This window comes from Plecotus auritus, assembly GCF_963455305.1.
Source record: "Plecotus auritus genome assembly, chromosome: 4".
In the NCBI taxonomy this organism is placed as follows: domain Eukaryota; kingdom Metazoa; phylum Chordata; class Mammalia; order Chiroptera; family Vespertilionidae; genus Plecotus; species Plecotus auritus.
The window spans coordinates 27,919,738-27,946,086 of NC_137775.1; the positions used below are offsets into that span (position 1 = coordinate 27,919,738).

Below are 26,349 nucleotides of genomic sequence, written 5' to 3' on the forward strand. Positions count from 1 at the left end.
CTTTTTTTTTTTTTTTTTTTTTAAAGAGAAATCTGTGCTTTTCTTGGCTACTTGAGGGGGCTGAAGCAGAAGGACAGGGCTGGCTCTGTTTGCCCTTCTGGCCAAGCTTCACCGGTTTGTTGTAGGTGATGGAGAAGTCGCCAAGGTAGTGGCCAATCATCTCAGACTTGATTGCCACCTGGTCAGTTGTAGACGCCACCACTGATCGGCCCACCATCTCTGGCAGGACCTTCCTGTCCCGCCGGTGCATCTTCCCCACCTGGGCTGCTCCGTGGGCGGTGCCTCCCCCGTCCCGCCCCACTCCTTGGCCTCGCGCAGGCGCTGGGCAGCCAGTGCGGCTTCCTCTGCCGGCCCAGGCTCGGTTCGGTCCCACCACCGCCCAATGGGCCAGCCCAGCAGCTGGGGGAGACCCACGCTCTACAGGTGAGCATGCGAAAGGTCCGCTGCTTCTCCACTCCCACCATCTCGTCGCTTCTTCGGAAAGCGCTGTGAGCATCTTCTAAACCCATTTGTCGAATTCTGCTTTTGAGTCGTCGGCTTCCTCCACATTCCTCATCAGTGGGCCCGCGAAGCCAGGTGAAACCAGGACGCAGTGAGTGCGGCGCTCAGGTGAGAAGGAGTGAGGAGGCTGGGAGAAGACTAAGCAGGTGAAATCTCACTCAGTAGGGCGGCTTAGAAATTTTGTGAAGGATGATCCATCTCTCCCCCTTGGTGGAGAAAACAAGCGGCTGCCCACAAGTTGCGTGACAGTGGCTGGATTTTTGTTTTGTGTATATGTGTTGTCGTTGTTGTGTTTTTAATCTGAAGAATGCTCATGAAGGATGGCATCCGCATTCTTGACATAGTGCCGTGACTGTCACAAAGGCTAACACGTGGAATGCGATGGCAATGTCACCTCACTCTCCGCTGGCCAGGAGGAGGCCCTGTAGTTGTTAGTGTGTGCTGCTTCTGGCCAGAACCAGCCTGGGGGATCTAGGCTGCAAGCTGTTCCTGCTGAAATGCTTCAGGGTCAGGAAGCCCTGGAAGGCATCTGAACTCAACAGCCAACCAGGGCCAAGAACCTGGCAAGAGTGCTGGTCTCAGGTAGGAGGCCTGGGTTTCCACTGTGCCTCTGACACACTCAGGGAAATCACTTAAACTGTAGGTCATGCTTTTGTTATGGCATGAAAACACAAATGCAACTTTCTAATAGTCTTAAGTGAGATTTAACGAATTAATAGGCTAAATATTTATAAACTGTTCAGTGAGAAATAGACACGTGAGTTGATTGAAGTGAGCAAATCAGTGATGATTCCATTTATTTCCAAATTTAAAAAAATAGCAGCTATCCCAGATGCCTTTGCTCTTTGGTGTGAGGCAGCTGTGACTGTCTCACTTTCACATGTCATGCTTGATGTGCTAAATACTATTCAGTTTAGCGTTTATTGAGCGCATACTGTGTGCAGGGATAGGAGCTAAAGGGGGCCATGATTATTTGTTCAAAAGGCTGATCATCTTCAATTGCTGAGAACATCTTTTCAAATGTTGCCAGATTCTACTTTTGAAGTGTCAGCATTCCATGAGAGGTGACAAGTCTGCTTGAGGTATATGCACCTAAAATAGTTCTTGCTGAGAATTACTGTGTTCATCTGTGATCTATCCTAGCACTAAAATGAAATTTTAAATGTAGATTCTTTTTTAAAAGAACTAATTGGAATTATAACAAAGCCTTTGACTATAAGGTTTGTGTTTTTAGGTTAAGAAGAATTGTATTAGATTGAAGAAGTTCAGAAGAGAAATTTCACTCCTGGCATGGCTCTCATTTACATTTTTGTCAGGCTTACTAATGCATATGTGGTACTTGTGCAGGGGAGCAAGAGCTTTTTGGAGAATTTAGTTGGAATCTCCATCATTTTCTAGATGTCTTTAATCTGGTGTCTATGTAGGCGGGATATGGGCTGTGGTTCTGACTCTTTTGAAATTGGGATTTTGACATTAAGCATTTACAATGATACTTATTGTAAGATGTACTAATGTTTTAGTATAACTTTTGGGGTAAAAACACTGCAAAGGAGGTAATAGGCATATTCTGTTTCTGTTGCTAAAAACTAGGATTTCTCTTCAAGCTGATGTGCAAATTTTAAGAAAATATCTCTAGCAAATCATCTAAGCTGTGCAAGAAAGCTTATTCAGAATTGCTAAGTTCAAAAATTCAAAAGAGATGATTTTATCTAAGAAGGATTCTGTTTAAAATAGTCAAGTTGAAGGCGTTTGTTACTAGAATTGCCTCTGTGAAGGTTGGAGCAAGTACTTTGGCACTTTTCTTTCTTTATACATAATTTTAGTTAACAAGATATTAATTATGAGTCTAAAGATTTCAAAATTTATTATTAAATCCCAAAGAAAGGAAATCACGTCTTGAAGTACACGTTCTCTGCTGTGGAGATGTACGCAGTTTGAAAGTATATACTTCTGAGTCAGATTACTAGTTGTCCAAGGAAGTAAGCTCTCAATTTCTCAAAGATAATACTGACTTTGCAGCTGTGGGAGTACAGGTGGGGCAATGGCAGAGCCAGATGAAAACAGAGGTTTCCAGGATTGCAATGTCAGCATTTAGCAAGGATGATCTTGTTGGGCATGAAGTTGCTCAGATGTGAGGTACTCAGAAGTTGCTAGACTGTTGTGCTCTGGAAGCACGTGATGGGATTCCATGCAAACGCCACTGAGTATCCTCTCCTCAAGGGCAGGGACTATGTTTTTGACATCCTGTAAGGCCCCGAATACAGGGCCTTACCCATTAGCAACCCGTTCAGTGAATGGACTGGCAGCTCTGCACACCAGAGACTCAAATAAATTGGTTGTGGGAGAATTCAGAAAGTTTTTCTTGTCACCTCTTGTGCTATGGTGTACATTATACTGTGCTTCCTGGTTTTACTCTTCGATGCCTGCTCTTCTGGGGATTCCTTTCAGAATGTCAACAACCAAAATATTAAAAGTAAAGAAGATACGTGGATTATAAGAACTAACCTCTGTTCTGGGACTTTGGTAAAAACCACTTTATCTCTCACATGTTTAGCATAAAGGTGATCATGTTTAAGATTGTGTAAGTAGTTAAGATTAAAAAATTAGAATGAGAGAATGTCAGAAATAGAAGGCACCTTAAATATCTTCCTTCTCAGCCCCCTTAGAGAAAGGGAAACAGACACAAGGATTGCTTAGAACTGAGACCTCTAGAGCTGGTCCATCCAATACAGTAGCCACTGGCTGAATGTGGCCATTCAAATTAAATTTTAAACATTTAAATTAAAAGCCACATTCCTAGTTTTCAATAGCTGCACATTAATAGGATTAAGGTACTAGAGAAAATCAAATGCTTCCTATTCAGCACAAGCTAACCTTTTTGGTGTGTGATGGCCCACCACCTCCCTTAGTACACAATCCATAACCACTGCTTTCTCTCCCAATAGTGATACGTATTCTTAACTTAATTATTTTCTGTTGATTGAAATAACACTATATAAAGTGTTCATTTTAAAGTTTCTTAATTGTATGTGGTTACATTAGCACAATTTAGAAACCTGTTTGAGACTGACTTTATCAGTAATCTAACCAACAAAGATCATATCCGTATGTCTGTGGTTATACATTAAATTTTATTGAATTAACCCAGGGCCATTTAAATGATGCAAATTGTTTGGCCTCTGGTTTAGCTGATACAGTCCTGGACTTCTCAGAAACCTTGAGAAGTCTTCCACAGTTGCATACTAGTAAATCAGATATTTTAGGAATTTCAAATTCTAACTGATCAATTGGTTCCTTTTTATTTTATTTTACTTTTTGTTAAGCAGGACTTGAACAAACGAACTTTGACCTTTGTTTTAAAGATTATTTAAAAAATTATGTGTATATACATATAGTACTTCAAGACCCATTGTTTCACTACACTCCAGGATATGGTCTCCATGTAGTACATATAGAGCTGCAGGTTTATTTTCCTTAAGCATTTTAACTGTTGACTTAAATTCTTCAACCTTCTTCTCTGGAATTTACATTTAACTTCAGTGACTTTTCTTTCTCTCTCTCCCATTTCACAGCCTAATTTGAAGAATTGTCTGGATTTTCTGGCTGATATTTTACCTATTGCAATCTCATTTTTACCCTTACTACTCTAAAGAATTTGCTCTAATCAAAGAAGCCAATGTCCCATTATTGCTAAATACAATAAATGCTCTCATTCCTTAGCTTAACCTCTCAGCAGCACTTGAAAAAGCTGCCCACTCCCTTTTTTCTTGAAACACTTCCCTTAGTTTCCATGACAATGCACTCACCTAATTTTCTTTCTATCTCTCTGGATGCTTAGCAGTCATTCTCTATCATCTCTTTAGTCTTCTCTTACTACACACCCTCTGGTAGAGAGGAGACAGGAATTGTACAGCAGTCTGACAGCTCTCTGCAAAGACATCCTCACCCACCAATGTGTCCTTTATCATTCTAATTTTCTCAAATATAGGCTATAGGTAGTTGACAGACGGTGGTTTGAGGCCACCTCCTGAGCAAGTTCTGCAAAGACAGTCCAGCTTCACCCTTTAGAATGTGAGGGTGCTTTGTCACGTGTATTCCATCTTGGGACTTGAGTTTAAGTTGGGGCAACAGACAAAAAAAAATCCTGTTAGCATGTGTATCTTTAAAAAATGTTCTCATTTTAAGTCTTGCTTTTTATTACAAACTGTTCTTTGTTCTAAATGTTAAATGCATCTCTGTTTAACAAGCTAGACAGCTGTTGAAATAACATTTTTGTTAATGTCTTAGTTTTTTACATTTTTCTTGATGGACATGTGAATGTGCCCTTGACCAACTGAATTACTAAGCAAGGAATACATAGTGAATATTTCCAACAGTCAGAAGGAATTCAAGAACAAATCAGGGTAAATTGATCTAATTACATTTCTGAAATTGTACTGGCATTGGGACTCTTGGGTTCCCCAAGATAGAAATTGAGAGGAAGCCCCAGAGAAATTTCCAGGCAGATTTTATTAAGCTTATGCTTGAGCGCAAGGGAGGCAGCACAGAGGAAAGGAAGGTCCTCTTGGCTGCTTTTGTAAGCTGGGAACAAAGTGGGTGAGCTTTTTGAAAAAGGCAGGCTTGTGGAATTTTCCATTTAGGGCTTGGGTGACTTCCTTTCCAGCTGTGTTGCTTGGTAACTATGTTCATGTTCCTGGGCTGTGGATGTAAGATGAAGGCTGTTCATTACCACCACCCTGGGAAGATCTTATAGCGGTAAAACATTGGTCAACTGCGACTGCAGGTCAGTAGTTTCAACATAGGTGATTTGAAGGGAGATGGTATCAGCTACCTCTGTATTTTTGAGTAGGGAGTGGAAGGGTCACTCCATTCTTGAGGTCAGTTTATCTAACATTCCTCTGGCTACCTAGTCTTAACTTGGCTTCTTGGAATTCTCCATTTCCAGGCCTAAGTTCCTATGCTGTCTCCAAAAGGTTCTTATGTAGTTCAGGGTAGTGCTTAGAGACATTCTGAATATGTGCTTCAATATTTGATGAGGATTTTCAATAAATTCTTATGAATGTGTTAATATTGTCTTGGATGCAAGGAAATTGTGATTGAATGATGGTGTGCAAAATGTAGATTAATAACTGATGTCTAAGTGGAAGAAAGTTTCTAGTGTTGTTCTGTGTGTGTGTGTGTGTAAGCATGTGTATGCATGGATGTTTCCTCATTGTGGAAGGCAGCCTAGTTGGTAGGTATGAATGTGAGTGGTGGAGTCAGACCATCCTGGGTTTAGATGAGGAGATGTATATAGAGTACTTAGCACAGCTCCGAACTCTAATAAATGTTACATACATTTATTACTATTACATCATTAACTGTATTCTGTAAAGATGTATCAAGTGTACTTAGGCAACTTGCAGGTGGCCTATAAAGCATGAGAGATCCTAAATACGCTGAATGACAAAATCACATTGGGAATGATCTTAATAGGTTGGAATGATCATGAGGTGGCACTTGTCAAAGATAAATGTAAAATATCCTCAGAGGTCCCCAAAGCCAGCTCCATGCTATAGGATGAGGATGACATGCTTATTGAGAACTTTTCATTCAACAAGGATCCGGATGTGATATAGAAATATAGAATCTAGAAGGACACTCTCCACTATGTAGCCACTAAACATATGTGGCTCTGTAAAATGAAATTAGGTAAATAAAATAAAAATTTAGTTCCTCAGTTTCATAGTCACATTTCAAGCACTCATTAGCCAAGAATGGCCTGTGGCTACTGAGTAGGACAGCATAAGTACAGAACATTTCCATTATTGCAGAAAGTTGTATTGGACAGTGTCAATCTAGAATGCAGGTGGCTGTCATATCTTTCTAACCATATGGTGAGGCATATGGTTATGTTAGAATTTGAATAACACATTTTAGAGGGTCATAGACCAAATGGAACATGTCAGAGTAGAGGGCCTGGAAAGTGAGAGAACTAAAAACCATGTCATATAACACATGTTGAAGGACCAGGGTGATTAACTAGAAGAAGAGATAGCACCTCCTATCTGCTAAGTACCAAGGCTATCTAACGGAAGAGGAATTAGAGGCCCTCATGGCCCATGGGGTTGACCAAAGACTAATCCGTGGATGTTAGAGGAAGCAGGAATCATTATGCTATGCAAACCCAATATTTTAGAGAGGTTCTGGAGTCAGACAGCCTGGGCTCAAATTCCACACTGTCTCCTATCTGTTGGATGACCCCAGGCAGGTTCATCTCTAAGCCTCAGCTCTCTCATCTGTTGAACAGGATAATATTAGTATCTTCCCACAGCATTTTGAGGAGAATAAACAATATGACATATAAAACATAGAATATCTAACAAATGATAGCTATTATTATGTCATATTCTGGCTGACATGCAAAAGAATCATCAGAGTATCAAATGAGCTGTTGGGGAGTTACTAATTCCTATCGCTAGAGGTGTTTAATGTGCTGATGACTCTTGGGCAGGAAATGTAGAGGGCACTGAAGCTCTGAGTAAGAGGTTGAATTGCAGGGGTTTGTGTGTGTTTTTGTTGTTGTTGTTTAGTGTTTTGGTGCCTGCACTTTTGTAAGCTTAACAGTTTTAACTTCTAAAAATATGTGGTTCTCTTATCATCAAGGAAAGGGTTCTCTGTTGGGATCACATAGAACTTTACTTTTTTGTGTTTTTCTACATTTTATTGTTGTATAAATCTTCATAATAACCTAATACAGTTTATTTATTTTAAAAATTTTTTATTGTTGACAGTATTACAGATGTCCCCCATTCCTCACCCCTCTTTGCCCACCTCCACTCAGCCCCCACCCCACCCCAGGCCTTCACTGCATTATTGTCTCTGTCCATGGGCTATGCATATATATGTTCTTTGGTTAATCTCTTTCTGTCCCATCCCTCTAAGATCTATCAGTCTTTTCCATGCATCCATGTCTCTGGACCTATTTTGTTCGTCAGCTTATTTTATTCATTATATTCCACATATGAGTGAGATCATGTGATATTTGTCTTTCTCTGACTGGTTTATTTAGCTTAGCAAAATAATCTCCAGGTCCATCCATGCTGTCATAAAGGATAAGAGATCCTCCTTTTTTCCTTTTTTTCCCCCCCAGCTGCGTAGTGTTTCTTCCATTGTGTAAATTACTGCAGCTTTTTTATCCACTCATCTGAAAGGCACTTGGTTTTAAGTTTCCTTCTTATATCAGCATCTATGGTTATGTTAATTTATCTTTTTTCATGTTTGTTTTTTTACCAAGGCTATCCTCAAGCCTTGAGCATTTTTGCCTTGGTCAGGTGGCAGTTCCTTGCTAACCTTGAAGGATGGAGCAGGAGGGATAGGAACGGAGGGAAGGAGAGATGAATGAAAGTTGAGACTCAGCCTCTGTGTCCTGCCCAGTACTTATCAGTCTCTATACTAAAAAAGAGACTAGATAAGCCATAAGGCCTATTCTCAGAATACTGCTGATGTTTTGGCAAGAATGAGAGCTGGAGTGGCCTTGGTGTTTTGTGGAAGGTTCTGAGAGATATCCAGCTTGGTGCATGCCTGTTCTCTCAGCAGCTCACCGAATTGCTGAATGTGGATTTGTAGCCCCTGACAGCGGCTCGAAATGCCCCCTTTGAGCTAAATTTTGGGAATTACAGAATAAGGCATATAAGAAAACCCTATCAGTAAGTATCTGAACTATTGAATGGAGACATCTTTTAAAACTACTTCTTGCAAAAAGAAGGGGGTAGGGATGGATGGGAAACATGATGGTTGTATGTTTATGTGTGAAATATAAATAATGCATAATCCTAAATTTGTACCCACCAGGACTGCATTCAAGATAAAATCATAGCAAAACACCAGAAACTTTAGCAGGGCCTCAAATATAATTCTCACAGTAGTACCTAAAATAGTTTAGTTTAGTTTGTGAATTTGCTTTCTCCTTAAATCTATAAATCTTGCATCCAATATGATACTTCTTTGTCCATTTCCTATCATTTGATCTTACCGGGTCTCCTCTGAGGGAAGGAGGCACACCTGTACAGCTCATTAGAATATGCTTGGGTGGTGGCCATGCACAGTGGCTAAAGCACCAGGGTTTCTCAGTAGGGAAGGGGCCCCCTCGGGGTGTTCAGGTTCTGTCACCCAGCTGCAAATGTGTGAGCACATCACCGTGTGCTGGGGTCTTGACTTGATAGGGTGTTTACTTACTACTATAAGTATGTGTGTACATATTGTAAGATTTTCTGATGTCATTAGACACTAAAAATATTTAAAAAGGTAATTTATTGGTCATGGTCAGAAATTTGCTATTTGCACTGTAGAGGAGTCCGTGAATCCAGGGAAAGGACTTAGCACTTTGAGAGTTGTCCTGGCAACATTTTCTGAGAGGCAGGCTGAAAGGATGCTTTGGGCACCTGCAAAGCAGCTATTTTGAGCACAAAATTCCATATATGTTATTTATTAATTGGTGACTCAAAAAATTAAAGAATCCATCATGACTTCTTAATGTAAGCTTAGTGACAGTGGTGATAGAACCCAGGGAAAAATGGAAAATGCAGATCCCCAGTTCTATACTTTGAGACATGTTTCCTGTGTAATAAATTGTGGCTGGGTTCCTTGAGTGTATTTTGTCAATTGTGGAATACAGATAGAGATGTATCATTTTCCCATTGTTTCTCTAGTGTCGGTCCATTCGCACTTTTAGCTCCAGATTCTACCCGGCGTCTGATTTAGGATAAGTACTTAATAACTGTGCTCTGTATTAAGCTGCATTTGCTGCTTGCCCACTTCTTGCTTGAGTGGAATACAGCCGGGATCCCAATTGCAATTGGGTTTTGTTTGTTCAGAGCTGAATTAACTTCCTTGAGACTTTTCCAGCCTAACCGTGGTAAACAATCACCAAAGTTGGCAGAAGATGAGGCCTACTTAATTGCTATACAAAGGTGGTTTTCAGGCCTGTTGCTGGGTGACAAGCAGGCCTGGGCTGGCCGAGACGCTGGCTGCATCTCTAGTGCTTCAGTAGGTGGCACTCCTGTTCCATGCTGAAGCTGTTCTGTGATGACGAGGCTGTGGGTTTGGGCAGGCAGGAAAGCAAATCGTCAATTCATGGCAGTGTTTGGGGGCAAGCAGTAGCACAAGCCCGGCATCTGTGCGGTGACAGCTGCTGCTGTCTGTCCCTAGTTGCAGGCAGTTTCAAAGTAGAGGCTTTTGGATTCTGATTGTGAGAGTGGAGGTGTTGAGAAGTGAAGCTGCTGGTCCAAAATAAGCTGGTTAGGAGTCAGTTATCTGGTTCCTTGTAGACAAGTCTGGAAGCAGCGTGGAGGCTGGGACCAGAGCGCAGGCTGGTCCTTCCCTTCTGTTACTCTGGTTTGAAATGATCTTATCAAAAAGCCTAACTCTCTGAAGCCCCATCCTGGAATCAAGTTAGTAAAAATCTAGAATATCTTGAACTAGTGACAGAATTGTATTTATTTATACCTAAATGCTGGCTTCTCCTCGTCAGTCTTGATTTCTAGTGTTCTGTCTTGTTACTCATATAAGAACATTAGCCCTTGTCAGATGGTGCCTCTACTTGGGATTTAGAAAATATGGTCACCACACTTACCCTCCATCTCCTGACAGCTGAGTCTCAACCAATAGTATGGCCTGAATGTTTGTGTCTTCCCAAAATTCATATGTGAAATCCTAACCTCCAGTGTGATGGTACTAAGAGATGGGGCCTTTGGGAGATGATAAGGTCACGAGGGTGGAGCTCCCATGAATGGGATTAGGGCCTATGAAAGAGTTCCCACAGAGCTTTCTTCCCTTTTGACATGTGAGGATACAAGTGAGAAGATGGCCATGTATGAAGCAGGGCGCAGGTTCTCACCAAACATTGAATCTGTAGGCACCTTGCTCTTGGACTTCCCAGCCTCCAGAACTGTGAGGAATAAATTTCTGTTGTAGTCTATGGTATTTGTTGTAGCAGCCCAAATGCACTAAGACAACCAACAGTGTGCCTCATCTCTCTATCTAATTCAAACTCATAAACTCTTATACAAAGTGATGGGAAACCTTCAGCCATTGGAATTTAGTTTTGCTAGTCTTTTAGTTTATGGGATGACTATCTGACATGTTAGCAAATTTGTCCACATTCAAGAGAGAGGCAATAGCTGTGTCTTTCTAAAATTTAAGATGATAGAAAGGAACTCCTCAGAGAGATGAATTCACCTGTAGGCCATCTCATATGTGTCTGATAAACACCTGACAAGGATGCTGCACCACCCCTCTTGCAAAGGTAGGATTATGAATTTATCACAGCATATTCTCCTGCTGGGCCATCAGTCTTGGCACATGGATAAAACTTATTTGTCTGGTTTGAACCATGGTTGATCTTTAATATTTTTATTATATTAGACTAGATGCCCGGTGTACGAAATTCATGCACCGGAGCGGTGGGGGGGTGTCCCTCAGCCTAGCCTGCACCCTCTCCAATCTGGGACATCCCTCTCACAATCCAGGACTGCTGGCTCCCAACCGCTTGCCTGCCTACCTGCCTGATTGCCCCTAACTGCTTCTGCCTGCCAGCCTGATCACCCCCTAACCACTCCCCTGCCAGCCTGATCGACGCCTAACTGCTCCCCTGCTGGCCCGATTGCCCCTAACTGCCCTCCCCTGCTGGCCTGGTCACCCCTAACTGCCCTCCCTTGCCAGCCTGGTTGCCCCTAACTGCCCTCCCCTGCCAGCTGGGTCACCCCCAACTGCCCTCCCCTTCAGGCCTAGGTCCCTCCCAACTGTCCTCTCCTAAAGTCCTGGTCACCCCCAACTGTCCTTCCCTGCAGGCCTAGTCCCCCCACAACTGCCCTCCCTTGCAGGCCTGATTGCGCCTAACTGTCCTCCCCTGCAGGCCTGGTCCCCTCCAACTGTCCTCCCCTGCAGGCCTGGTCCCCCCTAACTGCCTTCCCCTGCAGGCCTGGTATCCCCCAACTGCCCTCCCCTGCAGGCCTGGTCCCCCCTAACTGCCTTCCCCTGCAGGCCTGGTCCCCCCTAACTGCCCTCCCCTGCTGGCCTGGTTGCCCACAACTGCCCTCCCCTACTGGCCTGATTGCCCACAACTGCTCTCCCCTGCTGGCCTGATCGCCCACAACTGCTCTCCCCTGCCAGCCATCTGTGGCGGCTATCTTGTGGTGACCATCTTGTGTCCACATGGGGGTGGCCATCTTGTGTGTTGGAGTGATGGTCAATTGGCATATCACCTCTTTATTATATAGGAGGATAATAATAAAGGCCAAAATATTAGCTGAAACAACAAAACAGGTCCTCATAGTTGGTTCTTAAAAGAAACAGCAACTTTAAGGAGACAGAGTCACAGGGGATCATTTAATTTTAGAGCTCAAGGGAAACATGAAGAATCTCTGGAATCTTAGAATGATGAAGTTGATGCCCCTCATCACCTGCACCTGGGTGGGTGGCTCCCCCTGCCCCTCCCCACTTTCTTTAGAATTGTTTGTCTTATTGCTTTGTAAGATTTCTGTTTGTATTATGAACATTTATGCTTTGTTGTATTTATTGTGACTATCTTCTCCCTTCTGGTCTTATCTTTGAATTTTATTTATGTTTAGTTGTTTTGTTCCCTTTAACTTTCTAAGATCATCAGTTTACTTGTATGGCAGGCAATTAATTTGTTATAAAAAGCTCTCACTCTCCTTCCTTTGGGTATTGCTTTAAATTGCTCCCAGAATGAATCAGAGGACTTCTGGATCAGTTTCCTAATACCAGGCAAGGCAGCAGCCAGATGGCCCAGCTATGACAGCACAGCTAGTCAATAGTAGATATTTTTGGGAGATGAATTGTATCACAGAAACAAAAATCCCTCTGCGCAAAGAATGAGTCATGGGCGTGCTGGTTGGCTGGTAGCATCTGCAATCAACTCTCGTTTGCTCTCTCTGACTTACCAATTAAATCATAAATGGGTTGGACGCTTTCTCTTTGGCTTTAAAAAATGTCTCTTTATTGTTGAAAGTATTACAGATGTCCCTTTTCCCCCTTCTAGCTTACACCTGCCCCTCCGCCCCAGGCCTTCACCACACTGTATCCATGGGTTATGCATTTTATATATAATCTCTTCTCACCCATTCCCACCGTCCCTAATTCAGGGAAATGTTCTCGATATTCAGGGGTTTTATTTCAGCTGGATGATAGCAGCGGAGATAAAGCAGACTATAACTCTGCCTCCAAGGATGCCAACTTTGTTAGAAATAGTGGCCACCTGAGGAGCTTTTCTCATTTGGAATAACCAGAATCAAGTTCACCTGGTTGCTACCACTTCTTGTATTCCCTGCTCAAGCCATGGCTGGTGTGTGTGAAGAAAAGCACTGAGAGTTTATCCAGACATGCCCATGGCCTTGCCTGAGGGTGGGAGTTGTGAGCCAGTGGTGGCTGTCGCCTGGGACCGGTGGTAGGTGCAATTATTTCATGAGTCGCTGCCACTACACTTGTAGCCTCACCTGCCTGTTTGTTCAGAAGCCAGGTTGTCAGCCAAAAAGGAATGAGCCCTGTGACACTGTAAGCGAAAGAGGATTAGTTGTGCAAACAAAAGTCTGTAACAAGACATGATCCTATAAAAAACAAGCTAGTCACAGGACTAAAACCACATCTGCAGTGTTTCAGCTTTTCAGTTCCCAGCCCCATCACACACACACCATAAACTCACACACAACTATACACACATAGGCTTGTGCCAAGTTATTATGCATAAATACAGTCACATATAATTATAAACATTCACATAGAACTACATGCATAGAACATACTTTCACAAAACTATATAAATATATATGCACATATTACACACAAGTACTCATACATACTCTCACATACAGGCATGCCCTCACACACATTTATGGTCACAGACAGATAACCACACAGACACATTTTATAAAACCCTCCTGTGCAGGAACACAAACTTTTCCACTTAGAGATCTGGGTATCATTTGTAATAAAGTGCTCATAGAAGTTTCCTTTCTGCTTTTTGGTTGCTGAACATTGTGATTTAGTGGAACCTCTTGGCGTCTCTTACAGTCCCTTTCCTTGGTAATGAGTCCCTGGTGCATGTAGTGGGAGGAACTATCAGGCCCCAGTCACATGACCAGGTGCTCTGTTTCTGAGCAGATGGAGCTCAAGGTATGGGTGGTCCTGAAATCCTTCGTTTAGCCTTGTCATCCAAGAACCTCACACATAGAAGGCCTTCAGTGTTTGTTGAATAAATCCAAGAATTTGTGATTGCCCCCTTCATGCTGCCTTTATCTAATTTTTAAAATTAATTTAAACAAATTTTGAGTAATTTCTTCTTTTCTTCTGCTTACCTGATTCTTAATAAAAGTGACCAAGGTGATGTGTAGATATCTTAGAATAAAATCCTCCCTGGAGAGTAGAAAGCCTTACATAACTTCACAAGTCTCTTAAAGATTTTAATCAGAGACTCCAAAACCCTCAGACACATGGCTCAAGGCTCTCCTTTTATAAATGAGTGAACTGAAGCCCAGAGATAGTAAGTAATTTCTCCAAATTTACCCAGCTACTTGGTAGCAGAACAGAAACTAGTGCTCCAGTAACCTGATTCCTGTTCTAGTGCTTTCTTACACTTTTACCTTGATTAGACTTAACTGGTTTTTCCAGGGGGTTAATTCCTGGATCAGAATGTTAAGAAAACAAGTGAATTAAACCATGAATTTCTGTACTCAGAGCATTACAACAATCTGTGAGGAATTACACTAGTCTAGGTAGAGCAGTTGCTATATTCTAATCTAGTCTACAACACTGGAGCACTCCCATCTGACATAAGTTTACCCTCATGACATTGGGTGTGATGAAAAGCATCTCTGTTGTACTAGGTCTGTAAATTTGAACTCTTAGACATAGAATCATGAAGGTGAGACAAAGACTCACCTACAGCAGCAGAATTAAATCCAGGTCAAATTTTATACATGTGTGTTCATGTGCATGTATGCACATGTATGTGCATTCACACACACATACAACCACAACTAGCACTATCGGGAGACGCCCCCAATGAGACTTAACTTCAGGTATTGAGGCCATAACTTACCAGGGTCGAGAAAAATCTTTATTACCATCATTTATGAATGCTATTCTAATGGAGTGCTCTCATGGCTGATATAATGATAACTTTAATTTTCAGATTCTAAAGTACAGAAAAGGAAATGATTTAAATCTCGTGCATATGTAACCCATATATGCAATGTGCTTCCTAAATCCGACTTGCCAGTTTATAATGGAACAAATTTTAAAGACCAAGGTTATCATTTTTATTTCATACTAGAGGCCCAGTGCACAAAATTCGTGCACTGGTAGTGTCCCTAGTGGCTGCCAGCTGCTGGCCGGGGCCTCCCTCCCTTCCCCTGGCCAGCCCTGTCCCCTGGTCAAACTCCTGGATGAACTCCCAGTTGAGGGGACAATTTGCATACTATGCTCTTATTATATAGGATTTTTAGTGAATTCTCTACATTTTAAATTACTTTGATTTTTCCTAAATACTAGATTTAACTAATTAGAGTTGGAGGGGCTAAAGAAATTTTCCTGAAATGATTTCTCTTTTAATAACCTCTTTGCCTTACTGAAAAGCAGCCTCAGTTTTGCAATGAACACGTAATACTTTTATTATCTCAAAAAAGAGAGAGCTATTTAAAAATATGTATCTATACCAGGCAAGAAGAAGGAAAAACAGCCTTAAGGGGAGGATTAAATCTTTTTTTCCATTCTAGCTAAACAATCCTCTTATTCAAGTATGCTAGGAAATGCCATATTCAGGAAGCCCCTCCCAGATCGGTATGGTCTGAGAAATTAAGCAGAGGCAGAATAGCTGTGTCTTTTGGGGTCTTGCTAGAGAAAATTCTTGGGGTAGTTAGAGGGACTAGGTAGAGGCAAAAGGAGCTGACACCTTCCACACACCCTCCCTTGCTCTTCAGAGTATTTCTGAAGGACACATGGCAGAGCAACCTGTGGAAACATAATCTCATGGGAGGCTGGTACTGTAGAGAAACATCAGCCACGTGATATCTGTCCTCTTCTTGTTAGCCCAGGGCATCATGTTCTATTTTCCTTCCCTTCCCTTCTTCTTCTTCTTCTTCTTCTTCTTCTTCTTCTTCTTCTTCTTCTTCTTCTTCTTCTTCTTCTCACTCTCTCTCTCTCTCTCTCTCTCTCTCTCACACACACACACACACACACACAACAAGAGATTTTGCAAAGTGTTCACTCCACTACATTATACCCAGAGTTAAAAAAACACACACAACCAACAGCAGAATAAAACCATAATCTTTGTTAGGTGTTGTTGAGACATAGAAGTAACAAAAATTAATATAAACATAAATTAAAATTAAAAGATAAAACCATTGCCAAAGCATTTGGGGTGAGAAGTACCTTTTTAATAGATAAATTATAGTTATTTCATTTAGAAAACACCAAACAATTTGTGTTTCTGGAAAGTAGACTTGGCATCTCTAGAAATAGTTACATAAAGTTGATAAGGACCTTATTCTTTCAGTTCTTATGAGTTACTAGTGGCCAGGTGCATGAATTTGTGCACCTTGAAAGGAAATTAATTAGAAGAAATATTTTATCGCTATTCACCCTTTCTCTATAATAGAAGTGCCAACCAAATTCATGATCAATAATAATAGATTGAAACACACACATGTGATTGGCGCCAGTGAGAGCTTTATATGTATTGCGCGTGTGCGAGACAACTTAGCCTTTTATAGATATAGAATAAACTTGCTTAATTAGACCTGCTTTCTGATTTAGCTAAACTTTTTCCAGCCCAGTGAAGCACCCCAACTTCTCTTTCAGGTAATTTTCAGCAGTACATATCAACAGGAAGCAGATGATTATTGTAGATCATGTAGGGAGAACAAAGGGTAAAATATTTAACTATAGCAATGTTTTACTATATTCTGTGCAGTGAGAAAACCTGAAGTCATTTTCAAGGTCCACCTTTTCTTACTTCTTTTCAGTTGGGTCAAGTTTCTAAGCTTTCTAAATCTCCATTTTCCAGCTAATGAAAAGAAAATAGGATTCCACCAAATCTCCTATCTACCTACTCCAGGACTTCTGTGAGGATCAAATGAGATGAGGCACAGGAAAATGCTTCACAGACATTTGGTTAAAGTGTAAAATGTTTGCACCTGACTATAAAGCAAGTCGTGTTCCTGGGCTGAAAAAACTCCAAGGAGGCTAGTTGCTAGGGAGAGGAAGCTGGACATTGCTACATGATGTCATTACCTGGTGCCCAAAGTGACTGTTTCTGAGCTGGGCTGGGCTGTGGGCTGCATTTTGTGCCATGGGGTCTCGGCAGCATTGGCTGTGATTTGGTGGGGTGTTGCTCTGGGTTGGTGGCAGGGCCTGTGTCCCACTTAGGGAAAGGTGAGTGTTGGTTTGTGGGTGCCAGGTCCATGGTGCTATTTCTCTGTAAATGGCCAGTGCGCATCATGGCAGCTCCTGTGTTGAACGTCTGCCCCCTGGTGGTCAGTGCATGTCATAGCAACTGGTCAGATGGTCAAACACTTAGCATACACACACACACACACACACACATATAGTTATAATTAGTAAGGCATGATTCTAACACAAAGGACTCTAATAAAACATTCTTTGAATATTAAAATAATTCTCCCAAAGCCTAAAGTTTTGCAAATTTCAGGCAAGTTATTATATCTGAAACTCTGCCCAAGATATATAGTGAGTAATGTGTTGCTATGAAAGCTTTTTGGATGAAAAAACAAACAAAACTTTGGGTATTAGGATATTTGATTTACTGGGTTTTGGCTCCTCTCTTGCCTGTTTCTCTTGCTAAACGTTCAGACTGAGACTTTACTATGATTATCAAATCTTAGTCCATTCTTGGAAGTTTAGCCTATGTAAGTAGTGGAAAAGGGGACCCTCCAGAATTGTTATGGTGAACATTTGGCTCTGAATTAAATGAATCTTTAAATCTCTAAGACTTCATGTAATGTTGAATTTGGCTGGATACCCTGTGGTTGTAATATGTTAGGTCTTTAAAAATACATGGGTTCTTAAATAGCTATATGCTCCCCCCGCCCCCGACTAGCATTTTGTTATTATCCTCACTGTCTACTTCAAACAAATTTTATGCAGTTTACAATTCTTATAGCATATGGTTGCTGCCTACAAGCACTTTGTGTGCCTTGGCAGACAGCCACATGCGACACTGAAGAATGATTTCCTGCATGAATAATAGAGGATCTTGCTTTTATCCATTTTTCTACTTGAGTTCAACTTTTAAGGTAGGGCTGGGTTAGATTTTTTTTTCTCTCCTCCCTCCCTCCCTCTCTTCTCCCCCCTTCTCTCCATCTCTTTCTTCTTATTGTTTTTTTTTTGTTGAAGTCTCCCTTTACCCTAGACCAGTGGTTCTCAACCTTTCTAATGCCGCGACCCTTTAATACAGTTCCTCATGTTGTGGTGACCCCCAACCATAAAATTATTTTCGTTGCTACTTCCTAACTGTAATTTTGCTACTGTTGTGAATCGTAATGTAAATATCTGTGTTTTCCGATGGTCTTAGGCGACCCTGCTAGCGGTTCTCAACCTGTGGGTCGCGACCTACAGGTTGAGAACTGCTGCTGTAGAGCCTAAGACCATCAGAAAACACAGATACTTACATTATGATTTATTAACAGTAGCAAAATTACAGTTATGAAGTAGCAACGAAAATTATTTTATGGTTGGGGGGTCACCACAACATGAGGAACTGTATTAAAGGGTCGCGGCATTAAAAAGGTTGAGAACCACTGTCCTAGACAGAGTAACTTATGCTGTTTTTATTATTAGAGGTTCTTGCCAAGCAATGATAATATAATACTCATATAGACAGCCCCAGGTGTTTCTAGCTTTTGCCTTCTCCTGGATCCTCACTTATTTTTCAAGTCATTTTGAGTAGGAACCCATTTTTTCCTTTGCTTTGTACTTCTGGCAGTAGAGAATTCCTGAAAATAGAAACTGTGTTCGTTTGTAAGCCTCATCACTCATATTGAGACCCTGTTCTGGAAAAATAATAGCTTTTACTTAACAATAATTGAAATGCGGATTGGGTATAATTTCCTGCTGGAAAGAAGGAGCAGATGCTTTGAGATTCTAGACTGAGGCAGTGACAGCAAGAAGTGGTGGGGAACCCTCTGGAGAGAGAGGTAGGTGACAGGGAGGGAAATGAGCAGCAGGCAGGGCCAGGTGAATATCTGTCTCAAGAACCAAGGTATCACAAGAGGCCAGGGGTGAGCATGACCTCTCCTCATAGCTTCCTGCAACCCTTTCTTTGCAGGAAGCTATGAATAGGCTGGGTTGCAAGGCAATGGGCTGAATTGAGTAGAAGAAGCAGCTAGAAAAAGTGAGCAGTTTACAACTGTGATTTTCCCCCTTTTCTGTTTAGAACCTGTTGTGATCATCTTTGTGTCTATGTACTTTACACAGACTTGCAGTCTAACCCAACTGCTATTATGTTATTTGATCAATTGGTTGAATTTATTGACCTACCACTGGGTTACTTATATTTGCCCAACATTACATGGCCTAAATACTTGTGTTTTGAACCCACTACTGATTCATAGAGCATTAGTCCCAAGTGCAAGTAAGATACTTTTTTGACTAGATTCTAAATATTTTGCATGAAAGAAATTTAAAAAAGGATGAAAGAAATGTATGTAAATATATACATATACTGGTATATGATACACACATGTGTATATATGTGCATAACTACACATACGTATAGATTCACACATATATATTGTATGCATTTACATACATGTACATATGTATATATGTACACAGATGCATATGTTACAGATATCATGTTTAAATAGAACCTGGACATCCATTACTTATTATAGAATGTGTTAAACTACATCTGGAGATAAATAGAACATCACATTTTCAGTATTTATATATTGTAGTGGAAGTCTTTAAATACCAAATCTTACTGTTGATTAACAAATTGAATTATGTACCATCTTAATGGCAAATTAATATAAATTTTCTATTAGCATGTTTTGTTGCCATTTGGGAAAATTATACTATCAACCAGTGATAAATAGAAAAGCTCCAAATTGAGAACAAATAGCAAAGGCTGCATGAGCTCTGCATAACATTTAAAAATGTTTTGATTCTAATTAAGTCTCTTCTGTTAGACATCCCTAGCCCTTATGCCTCTTTCAGAAGAGTCTGATATGATGAAGATGTGAAGTCAGGAAGAACAGCCTCCGGAGGCACCATGAGGCTTAGTCTACTTCCTCCATGTTGGTGTCAGCCACTTTGGGCAGCTGGGGTCCATCTGAGGCCCCTTCTAGCAGGCCCTCTGCTGCTGTTGCTGACAGAGGCTGCGCACTGGGCTCACATCCAGGCACCCCAGCTGGAACTCTCTCACCTGCTGGGGGTGGTGGAGCAGGACCATTGGCCTCCATCCCCCATAGGGAGGTCTCTACTGGGGACTGTGGGGTCTGACCAGAAGCTTCTGCCTCCAGAAGGGGCTCCTGATCAGCCAGTACTCCAGTGGGGAGACCCTGGCCTTGGGGCTCTGCTCTGGACCCCACAGGGAGATTACTGGCCTTGGGGGAAGGTTCTACCTCATTGCCTCCTTTAGTCCCAGCCTGAGAAGCTGGGAGAGGTGGGGAACTCTCTGAATGGCAGGAAGGGCTCAAAGAGGGCTGTCCTGGCTCCTTGAGGGCCATGTCACCGCCCCCTTGAGGACTGCTGAATTCTGGTTGGAATTCTTTGGACTGGTCAAGGGTCAACTCTGAATGGTGAATAACCATAAAGGCTTTGGCCAGATTTTTCACAGCATCGTGAACACTGTTGGCGTTCTCAGCGTCGGCCTCTTCGCCCACGGAAACTGTTGACTCAGGCTCTTCGTCGGAGGTGTGCTGACCTTGGTCATCTTTCTCAGGCATTTTTGCTTCTCTGATCTTTTTGTAGAGTTCATTTCTCTCTTCTTGTAAAGCTCGACAGAGATTCTCTAGCCTCCCAATTTTCATCACGAAGCACTCATATTCTTTGGCTCTTAATGCTTTCTGTGATTTGAAAATACACAACACACACACACACACACACACAAAACATCAAAAAGCAAAATTGCCAAAATGTTCTCTGGAGATAAGCAAAACCATTTGTCTAGGAATCTGCCTACCAGTCTCTGGGGTTTGACCACAGAGTGGTGGCTGGACAGACACTTGGTCAGAGGCATCAATTATTATTATTATTTTTATTATTTGCATTGTATGCTAGGTTCTGGTAGAATTTAGAAAAGAAAGATGGCAAAGCCTCTCTCTACTTCAGTCTAGGACATCTAGAATTGTACATGAATTTTCTGCCTGTAAGACTTAGAGGGTGTAAGTAAATGCATGTGGCAAAATGAATGAGGTAGATTGGGTATTGGCAGTCAGCAATGCCTTATCTATTCTATAGATAAACTGCTATATGCTAATCCAGCAACGGTTTGATTTATGTTGATGGATAATAAGCTCATGCTTTGGAATTGGTTGTAATTTGGGATGAATTTTTAGAATAGTAATTATAACCAGAGAAACTCACCACACACTAATTCATGATGCTGGCTGCTCAAACTGTTCGATTTTCCTTCTCTCTAGAAATGTCAGTGTGTTTGTACATGAAATTGTTCCTAATTATTTTACTCCTTCACCCCATCTTTGTGCTACTCTGTACCCTTTAAGATGTTTTTTTACTTGTTTACATGGAAAGACCTTTACCTTTAAGTCCTGCCTCTCAGGTCAAAGGCCATATATCATTGTCTTTATAGTCTCTAAACCTCCTTAGGGCTTGGCATAACATCAGTGTTTAAATGCCTGTTGGAGGAATTAAACAATATATCTCCATATCTGTCTATAATATAGCACGTACCCTGGGTGCTTGGGCTGGTGTCTTCTCTCAGTATGTTCAAATCAATGAATTAATTCATTCTGTGCTTGTTATATGCCAGGGAAATTCAAAGACAAGTAGGACACTCATCAAGCCTTTAAGGAATACACAGTCCTGTAGGCCTGCTGCTGCTTGGGGGAACAGTAGATATGTGACTTAAGGGACACAAGGCTCTTTAGGAGTCTGGGTAGGATTCTGAATTACTTTGCTCTAATTACTCTATTATAATTTCATATATCACATCCCAGAAAAAAATCAGTCCTTTTTCAAAGGTAAGCGTTAGGATATAATGTTCTAAGTATGAAAGCTTTGACTGGCCAAGGGAAAGTAAGCTCAGGGAAAAGCTCCCTCACCTCTTCAATCATGTCCAGCAGAGCTTTGTTACAGTTCTCGAACCTGCCCTTCCACGTGGCCGTGTCCTTTTCCAGCTTCTTCATTTTCTTAGTCGTCTGCAGAAATTAGAGTGTTTTAATATTCATCCTGAAAAGTTAACCTACCAAAGAAGCTAGTGGTTCCATAGGCGATGTCAAGGGAAGTCCAGCTGTTGAAGCAAACACGAGTTCTATGTGAAGGGATGAGGGGTGAGTAGGGAAGTCACCATTTATTCCTCCGCCAGCAAGGTCAGGGGTGGACAAACGTGTTTGCACAGGAGCCAGTTCAGGAAAAAGGAAACGACTTAGGGCCATGCTGTTTTGTCACTGGTTTTCCTCTCTTTTAAAATAAAATAAAAAATAGCTCATCCTTCTCAGGCATTTTCGCTTCTCTAATCTTTTTTGTAGAGTTTGTTTCTCTCTTCTTGTAAAGCTGTCTTTTTGAACCTGAAACTGCTCACAATCCTGGATCTCCTCTCTGCTAGGATGAAGTAAAAGACAAGGCACATAATGCAGGTGCAGTGACCTGGATTTACCGCAGCTGGCACTTGCTGTATGTGCCAATCTGCCTGAGTCTGGGTGCCCTCAGAGGCCAGAGGCTGGGCCCAGCTGTTGGCCACTGGCCTCAATAGAGGAGCCTCGAGTGTTTTTTGTTTGTTTGTTTTTATTTCTTAACTAAGTTAGTAGTTTATGAACTTTTTAAGGTAATTGAGTTCTTTAGGAATTTGATGAAGTCTATGGGACCACACTCAAGAGACATGCAAATATGCATATCAAATTTTTTGGCTATAAATGAACTCCATATTAAGAACTCCTACTTTTAACCTTTAAGATTTAGATTTCTCTTTAAGATTTATTCAAATCTTAAAAGTTATATAATTTTAAATTAAAACAAATTTTGATGCTTTAATATTCATCTTAAAACTCTATAACTAAGCTTTTTTAAATGGACAGATCCCCCCAGGAGTAGGAAAACTGTAATTATTAACAAGTGCTAGTCTCCTTACGTTTGCTCACTGAATTGTGAAATTTATCTTATTATTTTATGAAAATATTTTGAAGAGGAGGCTTTCTACACTTAAAAATGGTCAATGCCAATGTTTTAGAAACACAATTCTGATGCTGATTTTGTTTTGGGGAAACATTGAATTAAATAAGATTTAAGTGTTATATCCCATAATAATATGAACACCTTTTATTTGTAAAATAATTTTTTAAAGTTGAAAGCCCTTTTAAAATATGTTAATTTATTTGAACTCCATATTCTTATGAAGGAAGCAAGGGGGACATTGCCTTGAATTGTATTAAAAATAAAACTGAGGGAAGCTGAGTGAATTGTCCAATGCTACTTGAGGTGTAAGAACACACCAGAATTTCAATTCATCTTCTTATTCAAATACTCTGTCAGTTACATCATACTACATATCTTCTCTTTTAGGAAGGATCTTATAAAATGGCATTTTCTGCTTTAAAATTCTACTCTTGCATATTTATATGAAAGCTTTTTAAAATATATATTTTTATTGATTTTAGAGAGAGGAAAGGAGAGGGATGGAGAGGTAGAAATATTAAAACATGGATGAGAAACATCATCGATCGGCTGCCTTCTGTACGTCCTTTACTGGGATCAAACCCACAACCTGGGTGTGTGCCCTGACTGGGAATAGAACTGGTGATCTCTTGGTTCCTGGGTCAATGTTCAACCGCTGAGCCACACTAGCTGGGCTGAAAGCTTTTTAAATTTTTTTTTTAGATTAGATATATATATTTTTTTATTTCAGTATGAACAACATAATGTTAAACTGCTAAACTGCTAGCTCTTGTCTTTTTTTTTTTAAGCCATCCATGGACGAGAAAAAAAAATCTTCCTCAGAATGAAAATGTGTCCTAGTGTTTTGGGGCTCTTTTTAAGATTAATACACAGATATTTACCAATGAAAAAATACAGCCCAAATCTCATTGGCACCTATAAATGTTTCATTACTCTATGAAATGCACTGGAATATCTTAGCAAGAGAAAAATGAACCCAATGGAGAACTGCCCATCAAAACAGAAAATGTCAATATTTTGTGTGGGGTAAGCAGTACTCACTTTATCCATTTCCTGTTTGAAAGTGGCAAACACCTCATTGCTTTTTGTCAGTGTGCTCTGGAACTCTTCAAACCGCCCAGAGTAGAGGGTGAGCTGTAAATGGGAGAGAGAGGATCTGTTTTAGGGCTCCTTTCTGAATGCTTCCAGGACAAAACAACATGTCATTGCTCATTATTTGTTAAGATAAATGATTTAAGGGAATTCTAATGCAGTGTTAGTAATAAGTTCAGTTCTTTTATTTACTTCGAGATCAACCGAGGTCAGTGACTATGATTGAAGTATGTCTTTAAAGAAAAATGAAATAATAAAATAGTTTCATTGTTTCATAATTTTTTTACCAACAAACATTTATTGAGCTCTGAACATATGCATGGATTGTATATACAAAAGTATTTGACATGTGGCTCCCACTTTTGAGAGACCTGCAATCTTGATGGAAAGACAATCCCGAAGACAATCTATCTAGTGTTCAGTGAACATAAAGTGCCAATGTAGATAGAGGAGGAGCCATGTTTCTGTGGGGAAAGTGAGCCTTGAACTTGGTCTTGGAGGAAGTGAGAATGTAGACAAGTGAAAAGAAGTGATAAAGGAAATGTGGGCCGAACACGGACTGGGGCTGCTGCCATTTTGCAGGCTGTGCCACTGTAAGCAATTTCCATTTCCATTTTAGACATTGAGGTTTTGTGTATTTATGAATATAGTGTTCTAGTCAATAGCTGTTAAATGTCTCTTCTCATCAAAATCAGTTTCTTATATCAGTTTTCTACAGATGGAAATAATGAGTCTGGAGGAAGGAATGCCTTTTTCTGATTTGCACAAAACTACATTGTATGGGTTAGCATTGGCAAGTGTGCGGCTCACCACGGGAGTATAGGGAGAAGCCTTTGTGTCTCCACATCCTTAATTCCAAAGCTTGCCTTTGGGTGGGAATAGAGCAGGACAGGAAAGGAAGGTGTGTAAATACTTGATTGTTAGTGACAGTCATACAACAATAAAATTTTGTGTTTGAAAATAATTTTAGGATAGCGTATTTTGGGTGATTGATTTAATATGGCTGATTTAAATGATAAAAGTTGGTATTTTAAAATGAGTCTTTTGTAGGTACCCTCGAGTGCCTGGCACAACCCCAAGTCCTCAAATGGGCACAGAAATGTCTTTTGTATGAAGAAGCAAGCTTACAACACCCAGCAACAAACAAGAAACGAAGACTGCCGGTGGTAGACTGGGGTGGTTGGATTACTGGGCAGATGGCAGGCACCAACTTAACCAGCTGGTGGTACTTGTGATATTTTCCTTTCAAAAGCAGAGAAGAGTGGACCAATTGAAAGCTGGTAGAATGTAGAGTTCTTAGTCTTGGAGGTGGGAGTGAGAGGGAGCGTGTGGGAATCAACCCCTAGAGCTCATAAAATATGCTTATCTAGAATAGTTCATTCCCAAATGATTCAGAACACCAGAGTTCTTATTGCAATAAAGATGAACAGAATGATAACATAAAACCTTTTCATTGGATATAATATTTCCAAAGAAAAGCCAGACAACAGCTGACCATCATTTGAAATCATTCGTTAGCACTGTGAGTATGTGACAGAGTTTGGGGCAGCTCTGGTGATCTAAAATTTGATTCCATGCATACAGATTAGGGAAGACTGGGTAAAGGGGTATTGGGGGACTCAAGGCCAGGGAAGTTTTGCGCGCGTGCGCGCGCGCGCACACACACACACACACACACACACAATGTATAAGACAATAATTTTATTACCAGCAATGCATTCTCAAAACAGATTTAATTCTGTTTTATTTTTTTCAAAGTACTGGCTGGGATCCAATGAATTTATTTCAGGGCCCATGAATAGGTCAAGCCTCTCAATTTGAGAGTCTCTATCCTAGTGTAAGTTCCTGTGGGACTGGCTACTAATATTGCACATGATCTGGTGGCCTCCGGTGGGAGTAACTACCCCTCTATCACAAAATCCATTTATTTGCATTCTTGGCCAAGCATTCCTATTAACTTCTTTTTCTTGCTTCCTCTCTTTTCTTTTCCAACTTTTCAGTAATTCCAGCAGAATTACATGGGTATCTCAGATACTGTGGTCTCCCAAGCCCTCTTGCAGCCAGTTAGTTGCAGGTTGCAGAGTGGAGAGGGCAGGAGTGATTGCATGCATGGTCTATCTCACAGAAGCAACCTTGACAGTTCTAGTGGGAGTAACCACATCCCCCCCTTTATTTAGGCATAATGTTATTTTTATTGTGTCAATTGGGCTGATTGAGATGACAGACATATCCAGAGTGCCAGGAAATAATGTCTTGCTTCATTACCACCTTTTCTGGCCTTTTTCGAATGATATTTTTTCAACTTTTCCCTTTTAAACAATTTTAAATTTTGGTAAAATATACATATCATAAACTTGACCATATTAACCACTTTTAAGTGTA

The 26,349-nt window shown here is 40.9% G+C and overlaps 1 protein-coding gene across 3 annotated transcripts in view; it reads right to left on the reverse strand.

Annotated features, from left to right (window-relative positions):
* Positions 1 to 26,349, reverse strand: part of TXLNB (taxilin beta) — a 71,256-nt gene that overhangs the window by 10,080 nt on the left and 34,827 nt on the right. For 2 of the 3 annotated variants that reach the window (XM_080666742.1, XM_080666741.1), the window contains exons 8-9: positions 23,917 to 24,009; positions 21,807 to 21,902 (exon numbers count right to left, since the gene is read on the reverse strand). In XM_080666742.1, coding sequence (XP_080522868.1) covers positions 21,807 to 21,902; positions 23,917 to 24,009 — 189 coding nt within the window. Of the gene's footprint in view, positions 1 to 18,367; positions 20,589 to 21,806; positions 21,903 to 23,916; positions 24,010 to 26,349 lie in introns of those variants that run through there. The other variant, XM_080666740.1, reaches the window with a different exon arrangement.